Source organism: Stegodyphus dumicola, chromosome 4 (genome assembly GCF_044657685.1).
Source record: "Stegodyphus dumicola isolate Sdum_Otavi_A_Nest chromosome 4, ASM4465768v1".
Lineage (NCBI taxonomy): Eukaryota > Metazoa > Arthropoda > Arachnida > Araneae > Eresidae > Stegodyphus > Stegodyphus dumicola.
Window position 1 is genome coordinate 43556042 of NC_140771.1, and position 13411 is coordinate 43569452.

The 13411-nt window shown below is 35.0% G+C and overlaps 1 protein-coding gene across 1 annotated transcript in view; it reads right to left on the minus strand.

Moving 5' to 3' along the window:
* The window catches only part of CkIalpha (Casein kinase Ialpha), a 163771-nt gene extending 153855 nt beyond the window's left edge, over nucleotides 1-9916 (minus strand). Inside the window, exon 1 of the mRNA XM_035363084.2 lies at nucleotides 9656-9916. Within this exon, the coding sequence (XP_035218975.1) occupies nucleotides 9656-9781 (126 nt within the window). The 5' untranslated portion in view covers nucleotides 9782-9916. The remainder of the gene's footprint in view (nucleotides 1-9655) is intronic.
* Nucleotides 9917-13411: the final 3495 nt, after the last annotated feature.

Sequence of the window (13411 nt, forward strand, 5' to 3'; positions counted from 1 at the left end):
TTGTCCACGGTCCTTTATTCATCTTCGGTGGCTGTGTTTACTTGCCACTCTCCAAGGTCTTAAATGTCCAATAAATACCTACTATTTACTGAAAAACTATTTTCATAATAGAAAGGTCATCTATAAAAGAGAGGGTGTCAATGTCTTCAAAAATTATTACAAAGACGCACTTCAAGAATCTAATTTAGGTCCAACTTTTGTGGAATACAGTCAAAAGTCGTTAATCCGGACACCCATAATCCGGACCTCAAAGCTACAAACTTTCTGCGTATGCATCACGTTGACGCATAGGCATGTGCGTATGCGTATTTAATATACAACGGACGGTATAAGCTAAGCTAAAATTATCTATTTCAGTTAATGTTGCAGATTGTGTTGTTACTTAATCTTCGAATTAGATCCGGCTTATAATTTTTTGCAGACTGTCAGAGCAATTTTATAAAAGTAAGCTTGAACTTTCGATTATGTCAAATAGAATTTCCAATGCTGGAGCTGCCAAAGAATCTGCAAAGCGAAAGCACATTTCGATGTCCATTAAACAAAAAGTGGAACTGCTGCAAAAAATGGATAAAGGCATGAAGAAAGTGACAGAGAGGTCATTTGTTTCTCTAACCATTCCAAAATCTGTTTATCAATTTCACGCTGCTCTGCGGAAGGGGGGAGGTGAACGTCACGATGCGCAATGAACTAGAAGTTGATCTGTCAGCACTATCCTTATCTTCCGGGCAGATTTTTTTATTTTATTCGGCTTATAATTCCTTACTAAATGTAGTATTTCATCACGATGTACTTCGTCTTTGATATGATTTAAATCAAATTCCTTGTCATTATAAATATCAGGAATACACATCAAATAGTTTTCTAGTTGCAATTTTCTAAATTCGTCTATGCGTAATGTATGCTTTACACATGCGCTTTGAAAGAAATGTTTCATAAAGTAAACAAATAAATACTAATTCAGAAGTCAAACAACAAAAATCAGCGTTATATTTACCAAATTTTCACAGGACTAGTTTCGATGGTTTTAGAGAACCACCATCTTCAGCTGCAAAACCGCAAATGAATCATTTGCGCTGCAAAACTTCAGCTGCAAAACCGCAAATGAATGCTTTCATTTGCGGTTTTGCAGCTGAAGATGGTGGTTCGGTAAAACCATCGAAACTAGTCCTGTGAAAATTTGGTAAATATAACGCTGATTTTTGTTGTTTGACTTCTGAATTAATATTTATTCGGCGTGTTATTGTGTCTTAATTAAACAAATAAATGTAAAGTTTTTTTTTTTTTTTTTTTTTGTAAATTTTGATATCCTTTTAGATCATAATTGCTCTTTATTTCATAAATTATGGTTTCATATTTTTAATTTTATAATTTCTGCATGCCATCTTACCAGATTTAAACTAATGATCTATAATCTGGAAAAACCGATAATCCGGAATCACCGAAGTACCGACGAGTCCAGATTAAAGACTTTTGACTGTATTATGACTAATTTTGTATTAATAATAAGGATAAGTAAGACCTTTTGGATTAGGAAACAAAGAGATATACTCTTGGATGTTGACTCACAGCACAAACCTGTGACAAAGAGAAGTAAATTAAAAGAAAGGTTACTGAAATGTAATGATTTATAGAATGGAAACAGATTGAAACACTAATTAAGGATACTGTAAGGGACATTATACCAGAAAAAGGAATAATCGGCATGGATGGTATGATGGTGCAGCAATTACTGAGGAGAAAACAAAGCTTGTAAACTTATGATTCAAAAACACTATACTAGAGGAGCAGAGGAAAATTACTGAGAGTTGAGAAGACAAGAAAAAAGACTGTTTCCTGTTTCATATGAAAAAGAAAGCATATATGTAGGAATAGTTTAGAGAGATAGAAAAATTAGAGTTCAGAAAATTTTACCAGATAATCAGCACTCTATCTCGCTTTGCCTTTTCAAGGACTATTACTTGTAGAAAAGGTGATGGCAAGCTTAGATGTGACAGAGAGTGTTCTTTATCCTCCAAGGGAGGAGGCTGATCTAACGATCAACCTGAATGTTGTTGAAAATGATCGAACTCTGGAACCTGATGCACCATCCTTTATATGAAGTGAGGAAAGCTATTGAAAATCTAAATAACAAGGCTGCAAGTCCAAATGGTATTAAGGCAGAACTTATTAATATTGACCAATCTGAATTGATTGATGCTATTCATAAGAATATATTTAATGTTTGGACTGAGGAGCAGATGCCCACTGAATGGAAAGAGGGCTCTGTGTGTCCCATTTAAAAAAAAAAAAAAAGGCTTGAATGTCATAACTATCGAGGTATCACCTCTTAAATGTGGCATTTAAAATTTTCTTCCATTTTCTATATAATAGTTTATTGCTGTATGCATCTACAATTATTGGTAGCTACCAATGTCGATTTCAAGCTGGAAAATCTACCATTCATCAAATTCATTCTGTTAGAAAAATTTTAGAAAAAACTATTGAATATAATATTGATATCTTTCATCCTTTTATAGATTTGAAAGCTGCTTTTGATGGCAGATATTGTGAAAAGCTGTTTAAAGCTACGCAGGAATTTGAATTTCATAGAAAATTGATAATCTATCTAGAACAGGGGTTCCCAACCCCATGCCTGAGGGCACCATGGCGGCCGCCGTTCGTTTAAAGTGTGCTCGCCGCTGTGTGATTATGATAAAAATGTTTTGGTTTTTCTATGAAATTCTTCGGAAACTTTTCTCGTTTTTAATGAAATAGAAATTGCCGAGATTAAAGCATACCAGTACAAAGTAAAATGCGATCGATCTTTTTTTTTTTTTTTTTTTTTTTTTTTTTTTAATGTGTATCTAGTATTAAGTATACAACTATAAATTCACCTTGAAAAAGTAAATGGTGCCCGCCGCCCAACAGATATTCTAGAATGCGCTCTTAGGGACAAAAAGGTTTGGGACCCCTGATCTATGACTTTAAGGAGATTAAATTGCAGAGTTAAAATCATGTTTGATCTATCAAAGGCATTTTACACTGAAGGGGGTTGAGGCCGGGTGATGGATGCCCTTGCATGCATGTTTTTCAATATCGTCCTTGAATTATTGGCAGAAGTAAGCAGGCGATTGTGGAGATTTATTTCTCTAGCATCTGCAGCCATAGACACTGGAGTTATCATTAATGAGTATAAAACAAAAATTTATGGCAGTAACTAGTAGAGTACATAATCCCCTCCCACTGCAAATAAAGTATTATACTTCGAGGCTGTTTCTCAGTTTACGTATCTGAGTACTATCATCTCTAACAATAACATTACACTCAAAATTGATAGTAGATTATTTAGAGCTAATAGATGTTATCATGGTTTAAGGAATTTTTTAGTATCTAAATTATTAAACTCCAAGACAAAAATAAATCTTTATAAAACTCTTATTAGACCTATCATATTGCATGGTACTAAATGTTGGCCATTAACAAAAAAACTGATGAAGAATTCCAGTTTTTGAAAGAAAAATACTGCAAAAAATATATGGCCCAATTGGAGAAAATAATAGATGGAGAATTTTGTTACACCATGAAATATACAGAAGATAGAAACAGCCTAATACTGTCCAAGTCATCAAATCTTTTCGCACCACGCGGCTTGGATATATTTTTACATGTGACAGTTTGAACCCCCTTAAAAAGGGTGACTTTTACAAATATATAGGGTACCAGGAAAAGAGGAAGACTTCACACAAGATGATGGACTGCATGGATGCAGATCTCAAGAATAAGAAAAATTAATCATTGGTGGACCGTAGCGACTAATCAGATCTGTTGGAGGAAGCTTGTTGAGACGGCCTTGGCCTGTGTTAGGTTGTAGTGCAACTGAAAATATGTAAGCAATTGCACAGACAACCAAAGATTTTTAAAGGTGTAATGTTCTAAGAAAACATCTTTACTTATTCATGTCCTTCAAGAAATAATGCATATGGAAATATACACTGAAGTGACAAAAGTCATGGGATATCTCTTAATACTTTGTCGGTCCTCCTTTTGTCCGGCGAAGTGCAGCAACTCGACGTGGCATGGACTTAACAAGTAGTTGGAAGTTCCCTGCAGGAATATTGAGCCATGCTGCCTCTATAGACGTCCATAATTGTGAAAGTGTTGACGGTGCAGGCTTTTGGGCACGAACTGACCTCTCGATGATGTCCCATAAATGTTCAATGGGATTCATGTCGGGCGATCTAGGTGGCCAGATCATTCGCTGGAATTGTCCAGAATGTTCTTCTAACCAATCACGAACAATTGTGGCCCGGTGACGTGGCGCATTGTCATCCATAAAAATCCCATCGTTGTTTGAGTACGCAAAGTCCATGAATGGCTGTAAGTGATCTCCAAGTAGCTGAAGGTATCCATTTTCAGTCGATGATCGGTTCAGTTGCACCAGAAGACCGAGTCCATGCCATGTAAAAACAGTCCAGACTATTACGGAACCACCACCAGCTTGAACAGTGCCTTGTTGACAACTTGGATCCATGGCTTCGTGTGTCGTGTCTTCGTGTCCATGGCTTGGGGTCTGCGCCACACTCGAACCCTACCATCAGCTCTTACAAACTGAAATCGTGACTCATCTGACCAAGCCACGGTTTTCCATTCGTTTAGGAACCAACCGATATGCTCACGAGCCCACGAGAGTCGCTGCAAGCGATGTCGTGCTGTCAGTAAAGGCATTCGAGTCGGTCTTCTGCTGGCATAGCCCAAGGAAGACAAATTTTGCTGCACTGTTTTATCGGACACGTCCCTCATTGATTTCTGCGGTTATTTGACGCAGTGTTATTGACAACTCTATGCAGATGTCGCTGGTCTCGGTCGTTAAGTGCAGGTGATCGGCCACTGCGCTGTCCATGGTGGGATGTTATGCCTGAAATTAGAGACTCTCGGTACACTCTTGACACTGTGGATCTCAGAATGTTGAATTCCCTAACGATATCTGAAATGGAATGACCCATGCGTCTAGCTCCAACTACCATTCCGCGCTCAAAGTCTGTTAATTCTCGTCGTGCAGCCATAAATCACGTCAAAGCCTCTTCACATGAATAACTTGAACACAAATGAAAGCCCTGCCAAAGCACTTCGCATTTACATATTTTCTACGTGATACTACTGCCATCTGTATATTTGCATATTGCTATCCCATGACTTTTGTCACTTCAGTGTATATTCATCACATTAACCTAAACCAGATGCGAGGACATACAGGAAGTAAAGCTGCTGATACATTAGCACCCACTGCTTGGGGCATTTTTAAGAATTGCACATACTCGGTATCCATGTACACACTGACCTATTTTCACTGAAAAAAACATCCCAGAATTGCACAAAAATGGCATTGTGCACTCCTTGACTTTATCCATGTACACATCGACCTATTTTCATTTAAAAAGTCAAAGAAAATTGACAAAAATCTAATTCTTCTTACGTTTGTAAAAAAAGAAAAACAAAACAAATGAGTGGGCCATTCCGCACTTTACCCCAAAAAATAGGCGCAATTTCACTTCATTTGGCGACTGGACCGTAATTTCCAGTCTAGCCAAAATCCGATTGATATTCGTTTTCTTATTTCAAGACTTACAGTCAAGAATAAAATTTCTAAATACGTTTTAGTAAAATGGCAAAGAACATACAATAAGGTATTTACAGGAAGATTAACTCATGAATACTTCTCACAAGTGTCACTAACAGGAATAAAAACAAATTTTATGCTAGTACAATCAGCAACAAATCGTAGAAAGTTCTATCTTATTTCCAGCAATTCTTGAGACACCAGCACAGCTAGCAAATGTAAAGCACTGTACTTGGCAGTGTTCATTAATTTCAACCATTAGACCAAAGCATCTGCCAGGATTTGCAACAAAAATTCCAACAAAAGTTATATTCTGTAATATGAAGTGTGCAGTTCAACAGATTATGAAATATACTATTGAAAACGACGACATGATGTTTATGAGTAATTAATTCTTATTTATGTGAGTGGATTAGTTAGCATTTAAGAACAAGTAAAAATTATAACAAGTCTGGTCTACATTTGTACAGCAAGAAAAGGAAAATTATATCTAGTCTTCTTTCCATCTGCATAGCTTGGTATATATTTTCCTTCCCAAGCTGAGGAACAGTGACTAGGCAATACAGTCATATTATCCAAAAATGTATACTTGAAATTGGCATACTAGTGTAATTTCTCTAGAAATGATTAACTGTGTCTACAAATAAAAAAAGACATATATAAAAGAGATGTTTTGTCAATGTCTTCAAAAATAATTATGAAGATCTAATTTTCTCAAGGCTCTCACCTGAAGTTTCTATTAGGTCTAGTTTTGAGGAATATTATGGCTAATACTACATTAAATTTTAGATAATGATGTCGCTCTTCAATCATATGCCAATGATTTCGCCATCATTCCCGATGGTGACACTCGAACAGACTGGGAATGAAAAATTGATGAAAAAATTACAGACTACAGAAAAATGAAGTTATAAACACAAACTTGGTTTTAATAGCACTAAAGCAAAAATGATATAATTTCCTAAGGCTTCAAAACTGCTAAAAATCCACCAAGATTATCATGGAAGAAAGTATCTTGCCAAGAGCAACAAATAAGTTGCACTAATACCTCTTTTTCAAGTTTTAGCTATTGTGCTTTCACTAGATATTAGGGCAGAACAGAAATCAAAGTTATTCTGTCTCTTTCATTTTGAAGAGGACTGCATTATAGATAAATTAATACCAAGATCTATAGTAGAAGTCCCAAAATTGAGTAAACATCCAGTTCCAAGTTCTACTTATGCCCAAGCATTCTGCTTGATGTGTTCTGGCTGTCATCAGATGTTTGCTCTGTGGGCGCTGAAGAGAGAATGAGTTCAAAATGCGAGTCCAGAAGGGCAGGAGCTAATGGCGAGGGGCGTGACCAGTTGTCACGTAGGCTGCAAGCTGACTTACCATTGGTTACGAGTCTTCTAAGGAATACCTCACTAAAATTGCAATTAAATACAATACAAAACGTATATGAAAGTAGAAATAGTAAAAATAATTTCATAAATCAGTCTTCTAAATTATTTACATATGTATATTAGTCCAAGTCCGTCAGGAGATAAACACGAGGCATGGGAAGATGAGCCCCTAAGTCACATGGGTAGTCACCCACCCAAGTTAAGTTAAGGCTCAGATGCTTGCTGCTTGAGTTTGGTGTCACTGAAAGTAGATACTATCGTGATTATTATTTAATAGACACTAATTAAGTGGGAAAGTCTTGATTTTCCTTAATCAGGTAAGCAGCAGGTAGTTATGCCAAGACATTTTGCTTTATTAACAATTGGCACTGGTTCGTTAAACATTAACAGTTCCTTTTTAAGGGAGGGGGGCATTCTTCTTTCTTTTTCTGACAATGACGAGTTGCGATTTCTGTACATAAATCCGGACTTCCCAGCGTTTGCAACAGTTTTCCATGTAAGGGACGTTTTCCTGTAGTTTTTTGATTGCATGATTAACATTCGCTGACTTCACCGAACAGCAGTGTCCCCAGCATAGCATGCAAGTATTGCATTATTATTGCAGAGGATTTTGGGGAAATCTGTGACGTAGTATAAGTAGAGTATCGGACCTAAAACCGATCCCTGAGGAATACCACTTGGCGTGATTCTTTTAGTAGAGAGGAAGTTTCCAACGGAAACTTTAAAAATTCCTATTTCATATGAAAGAAAGCAGCACAAGAATGAGTTCTTTCAAAATCAAGATCCATCAATTTGCAAATTAGCCCCTCATGCCAAACGTGGTCAAAAGCTCTCGCCACATCTAGAACAAGCTCGATCCACACCAACCATATGGCATGTAAGTGTCCCCAAAGAAAAGCAAACAAACTTTTACACATGCATCAAAGATCTACGATAAAACTGAAGCTGCATTTATAGCTTATAAAGATAAATAAGTTATAATATGACAAAAAGTTAGATTAAATGGTGCCAGTACTATTTTACAAGCTGAAACAATAGCTATGAGGAAAGGCTTTTTACAGCTAAATGCCTTTTTTAAAAGTAGTAAGTCACAATATGCGAGCATTTACACAGACATCCAAAGTGTTTTACAGGCATTTTGCTATACGAAGAATCTTATTTATTCAATCTTTTCAAAAATTAATAAACATGAAAATGAATATTCATCCCATTATTACTAAGAATTTCATGTCATATTTTTTTTAACTCAAAAATTTAATTAAAAAAAAAAAAAAAAGAATGTTTAGGACGATTATTTTTAAAGATCTGTTTTTTAGATATTTTATGTGCAAACTCATTTCAGTTAAATAGTTAAGCAGTAATCACAAACAACATTCTATTATATCATGACTGTATCTTTATAAAATAAGGTACTCACTCTTCTGTTATTGAGACCAGATTCAGAAATGCATGTATGTGTCTACATTTCTGAATCCGGCCCTGATAACAGAACAGTATCCAAAATATTCTGTACTATTAATAATTATATGAATGGTATTCTTTAAAACAAGGTAAATGTATTGGTACAAAACAGACAGTACAATTTACAAATAAAGACTTAGTTCTAAGAAAAGTATGATTTATTCACACCCACACTCTAAAACAATGCTACAGTAATAATAATACTGTAAATGCTATCATTATTTATTTGCTCAATTAGACAATTGTAGAAAAAATTAAATGCATTGCATTTTACAAAATTTTCAAAAATATAAAATTTATTTTCAAGATGCTTTCAGCAAATCATTCAGCATTTGTAAAATAAAAATCTCATTTTCCATTTAAACAAAATTCTGATAGTAATTTTTTTTAAGTAAAAGCCCTTTTAACTGACCTTTCTAAACATGAAGTACGTAAAAAGATAATATAGTAATGCGAAGGAATATAAAAAGTTTACAAATATCAAAAATGCAAAAAATTCATAAAACTTTTAAACTTAAATGCTCTAATATTTACATTCAACACTTTTATTTCCACCCATTGTTACAACAATTATGGTTCATTTTAGAAATACACTAAAATTACATAACTTAAAAATTAATTTTAAAATATTTTTTAAATTATATTTTTTATCAGAGAAAAGAAACATCTAGTTGCATCACACCAGTGAGTTTAAACATCAATCAGTTTAATGCAATTTAAGGCCTCTTCTAAAGATTGAAAAATAATAATCTTATTCCACTAAATTATAAACTTTCCACATTTGAGGAAGAATAATGAAAGAAAGTCGTTTGATTCTTTGTTTCCTAACCTATTACTGAATGTATAAAATTCATTATTTTAGAAAAATAACTTTCAACATAGATCACATTGAAAAGTGATAACAATGACAGTATTGATTAGATATAAATCAGTATCAGTCTATAAATTTTGTCACAATTCCTCATTAGTACTCAAAACAACAAGGGACTATAAATTCGTCAATAATGTTTCTGCTAGATCACATACTTAACACAACAGAACAAAAGTAAACAATGGGTTATTTAATAACTGAACATTTAACAGACATATTTCAATGATTACAAGCAGTTTCTTCATTTAACAAACAGTCACTAAAATGGAAAACACTGAACTGAAAATGTATTTTTAAAATACAATTTTAAAAGTAAATTTATTTATATAGAACACTACCCACCTCGCCATTTGTGACGTTAATACCCAAATATATATCACCAAAGGACCCACTTCCTATTTTACGCACTAATCGATACTTCACTCCCACAATAAACTCAGATCTTGATGAACTGCTTGCACTAGCCATATTGCAGTTATATAAATGTTACTAGAGTAATATGAGCAGTTTTCAAATCACAAAAATCAAATGTTTTAAGAACCGTAGGCAACTGACCTACGCATAGCACTACAACATTTTACGAAGTGACGTCAGGAAGATTTTGGGCAAACCAGTAGAATGAAGGTTCATGGGAAGAAACTGATAACGATGCCATATTGAAAAATATTTAAAATAAAATAGAATTTAAGAGGAGAAAATATCAATTAAAAAAGGGCTAAAATTTTATATGTTATAGATTCGTCTAGTATCTAAAAGTTCCAGATATAATTTGTAATAATTTCTTGCAAATGATTTTCAAAATCTGCTGCTGAATCTAAATTTATATTTTATGCACGAAATATGCTTCAAGCGAGAGTGTAAATTTTTAAGATAAAAATTGAATTTTAAATGGCATACTGCTAGTAGTTCAAATCATCAAAAGATTATTTTGATTATCAAAGATCACTAAATCAAAAGATTATTTTGTATTAAAATATGTAATACAAAATGTCTACTACAAATGTGGAACGTATGCAATTCAACAAATTAACAAATGTCTAACACAATAACATTTTGGCATAACTTTAAAAGTAAGTTTTGAGAAACATGAACGCAGCCCCTTGAAAATAGATAGCGCTCACCGTAGCACTGGACCGTAGCACTAATGTCATAATTGCCGGTTGCTGCTTTTGGCAGGATTTTCGCAGAAGTGACAATGGAATTTTTTGCCAAAGAGAATTGAAGCTAAAGACCCGGGTAATGATAACAACATCGCATTAGGACTTAAATAACACGACTTCTGGAACAGGGAATTTGTCGACCCTCAAAAAGTTCATGTGCCAGTCCACTGCAACGGCGACTGACATCCGTGTGGGGTCTACCAACTTAATGCAGTTACTTTCCATGACAGATATCTAGTTTCTCATAATCAGGACTACATACAAGTCTTAGAAGGTAAAAATCTTTTTTCTTCGCTAGATTGAACTCGTGCTTATCATCAGATTCCAGTCAGTCCACCTGATATACCAAAAACTGCTGCCATAACTTCTTTTGGATTGTTTGAATTTCCTGTTATGACTTTTGGGCTGTGTAAAAACGCGCAAACATTCCATAAATGAAGTCCTTCATGACTTAAGATTTTTGTGTGCCATATTTCAATGGTATTCTTGTAGCTTCAACAAACGAAAATGAGTACACTGAACACTTTCGTTTAGTTCTTGACCGATTTCAATCCTATGGTGTAGTTGTCAATCCATCAAAATAAGTTTTCGGAAAATTGCAAGTGCCATTCCTTGGTAATGAGGTTTCCTCGGAAGCTGTTCGCCCGCTTAATGATAGAGTTACTGTAATTCAAAATTTCCCAGAACCCAAAACTGTCCAGGAGTTCCGCCGTTTTCTGGCGATGTTGAACTTTTATCATCGCATCCTCCCTCATGCCGCTGTAAAGAAGGCGCCTTTGAATACATATTTGATCGGCAGCGAAAAGAAAGACACGCGGCCAGTTATTTGGTCTGCCGAATCTCGCACAGCCTTTATACATGGCACCACTGATGCGGGCTTCAAACCTAAGGTAATTGCAAAGTAACCTCCAAACGGAATAGTGCCCGATCAGTTGAAGAATCTACCATATTAGCTACCGCCACAGCTGAGACGTGCAAAGCAGATAAGCGTTCTTTATTGAAACTTAATCGAATTGCAAGATACATATATATTGTAGCTTCGTAATCATCTTTGCACCATGTGCTACATATACATTCGATAGAAAATACAAACACATGCATGATTATTTACAATGCAAATTATTGGTTCACTCAGATAAAATTGGCAATTCTGATCAAAATGTGAGGAGGACCTAGTGTCGGCAATAGCTCTTAGCTACCCTTCTAAGCATTTCTTCTCAAAATAATTTTCTGCAGCACAATCAAAATACAGCACGTCCCGATAGCGAACTTCTTAGTGCGTATGAGGCGGTTAAACATTTTCGTCACATGGTGGAGGGTCGAGTGTTTTATATCTATACCGACCACAAGGCCTCTGATTTTTGCCTTCCAACAAAAGCCTGACAGGGATCCCTCAGGCAAATGCGTCACCTCGATTAAATAGCGCAGTTTACAACTGATATTAGGCATGTTGAAGGCTCTCAAAATACGGTTGCTGATACTCTGTCCAGAATTGGAGAGGTTCAATTTCCTTCAAACACAGATTTCTCCGCCATTGCAGAGTGTCAGAAACAAGATTCAGAATTACAAAACTTTTGTCTGCCAAAGCTTCACATGGACTTAATTTATTACCTATGCAGCTGGAACCAAATCTTTCACTGTACTGTGATGTGCAGGACAATGTAGTGAGGCCATATATTCCCCATAAATTTAGACATTGTAGATTTTGCAAACTTCGCAATTTATCCCATCCTGGCATCAGAGCCTCAATAATGTTAAGCCGCGTTTCCACTGCTGCGTATGAGTTGCGGTGCGTATGCGTTTCTCCAATCAGCGAGCGAATTCACTTTAATTGACATCTGCAATCCGGTCGGTGTGCGGTGACGGATGACGTACGGATGGAGTTCAACAATGTTCAACTTCTATCCGTATGTCTGCGGATGCGTTGGGGTCACGTGGTAAAAAAGGAGCAATCAGGTGTAGTCACCAAAAATTAATGGCGGCAGAAGTAGCGATGAACGCTTGCTTAGGGAAAGAATGTTTTGCTAAAAAATACTTATTTCTGAATTAGCATTATAGCGAGAAATCTGCGTGCTGAAAAAGACAGCAATCAGCTGAATTTAGTTAAAAAAAAAAAAAAAAAAAAAAGATAACTGCAACTACAGTACTTGTTCGCAGATAAAATCAGGCGTTCAAGAAAATCAGCGGCAAAAATTATAATTCCAAGTCCATGAAATAGCAAAATTTGTCCTGACAATTATTTCCTAGTTCTGCATACTCATTTACCTTTAATGAAAATGAATGTCTGACTATAGCAAATTAGATATGATTAAAAGATTTGTTGTTTTTTTCTTTTGAAACAGGTAAAAACTAAAAACGTTAATTATAAATTAAATTTGATAGCCTTTTAAATATTCCACTGCATTAAAGAGTATGTTAAATTTGTATTTCCTTTTATAAATATATCTTTTTGGCTAACATATATTTGTAAGCACATGAAATATATTTTTCGCAGACCGTTTAACTTCAATAGGAATGCCACTTTAAAAGATAACGTCTTTTGTAAAAAAATGTACTAGAAGCTGAATTTTTCAAACGACACTGAAACAAAACAGAAAAATTTAGTTTTAAGAATTGATTTACTTGATGGTGTATATAAGCAAAAATATGCATGCGACTACTGTGTGATGCTAGTTTAGTGGTAAAGCTGACGGGACTAATGTTTACTTTTGGGGGTCGGGAGTTCGAATCCCATACACGTTTTGCACCCTGTCTGCAACTTTCTCAGCTTTTTGCTCCCATTTGATCTATATTCGTGTTTTATAATTTATTTCTATTATTATATGAGTTAAATATATTGTTGTATTTATGCTCTTATTTATTTAAATTTCCCTCCGCAAAAAAGTTTGAAAATTATATAATACTAATTTAAAGTATACCCTGTACATATATATATTTG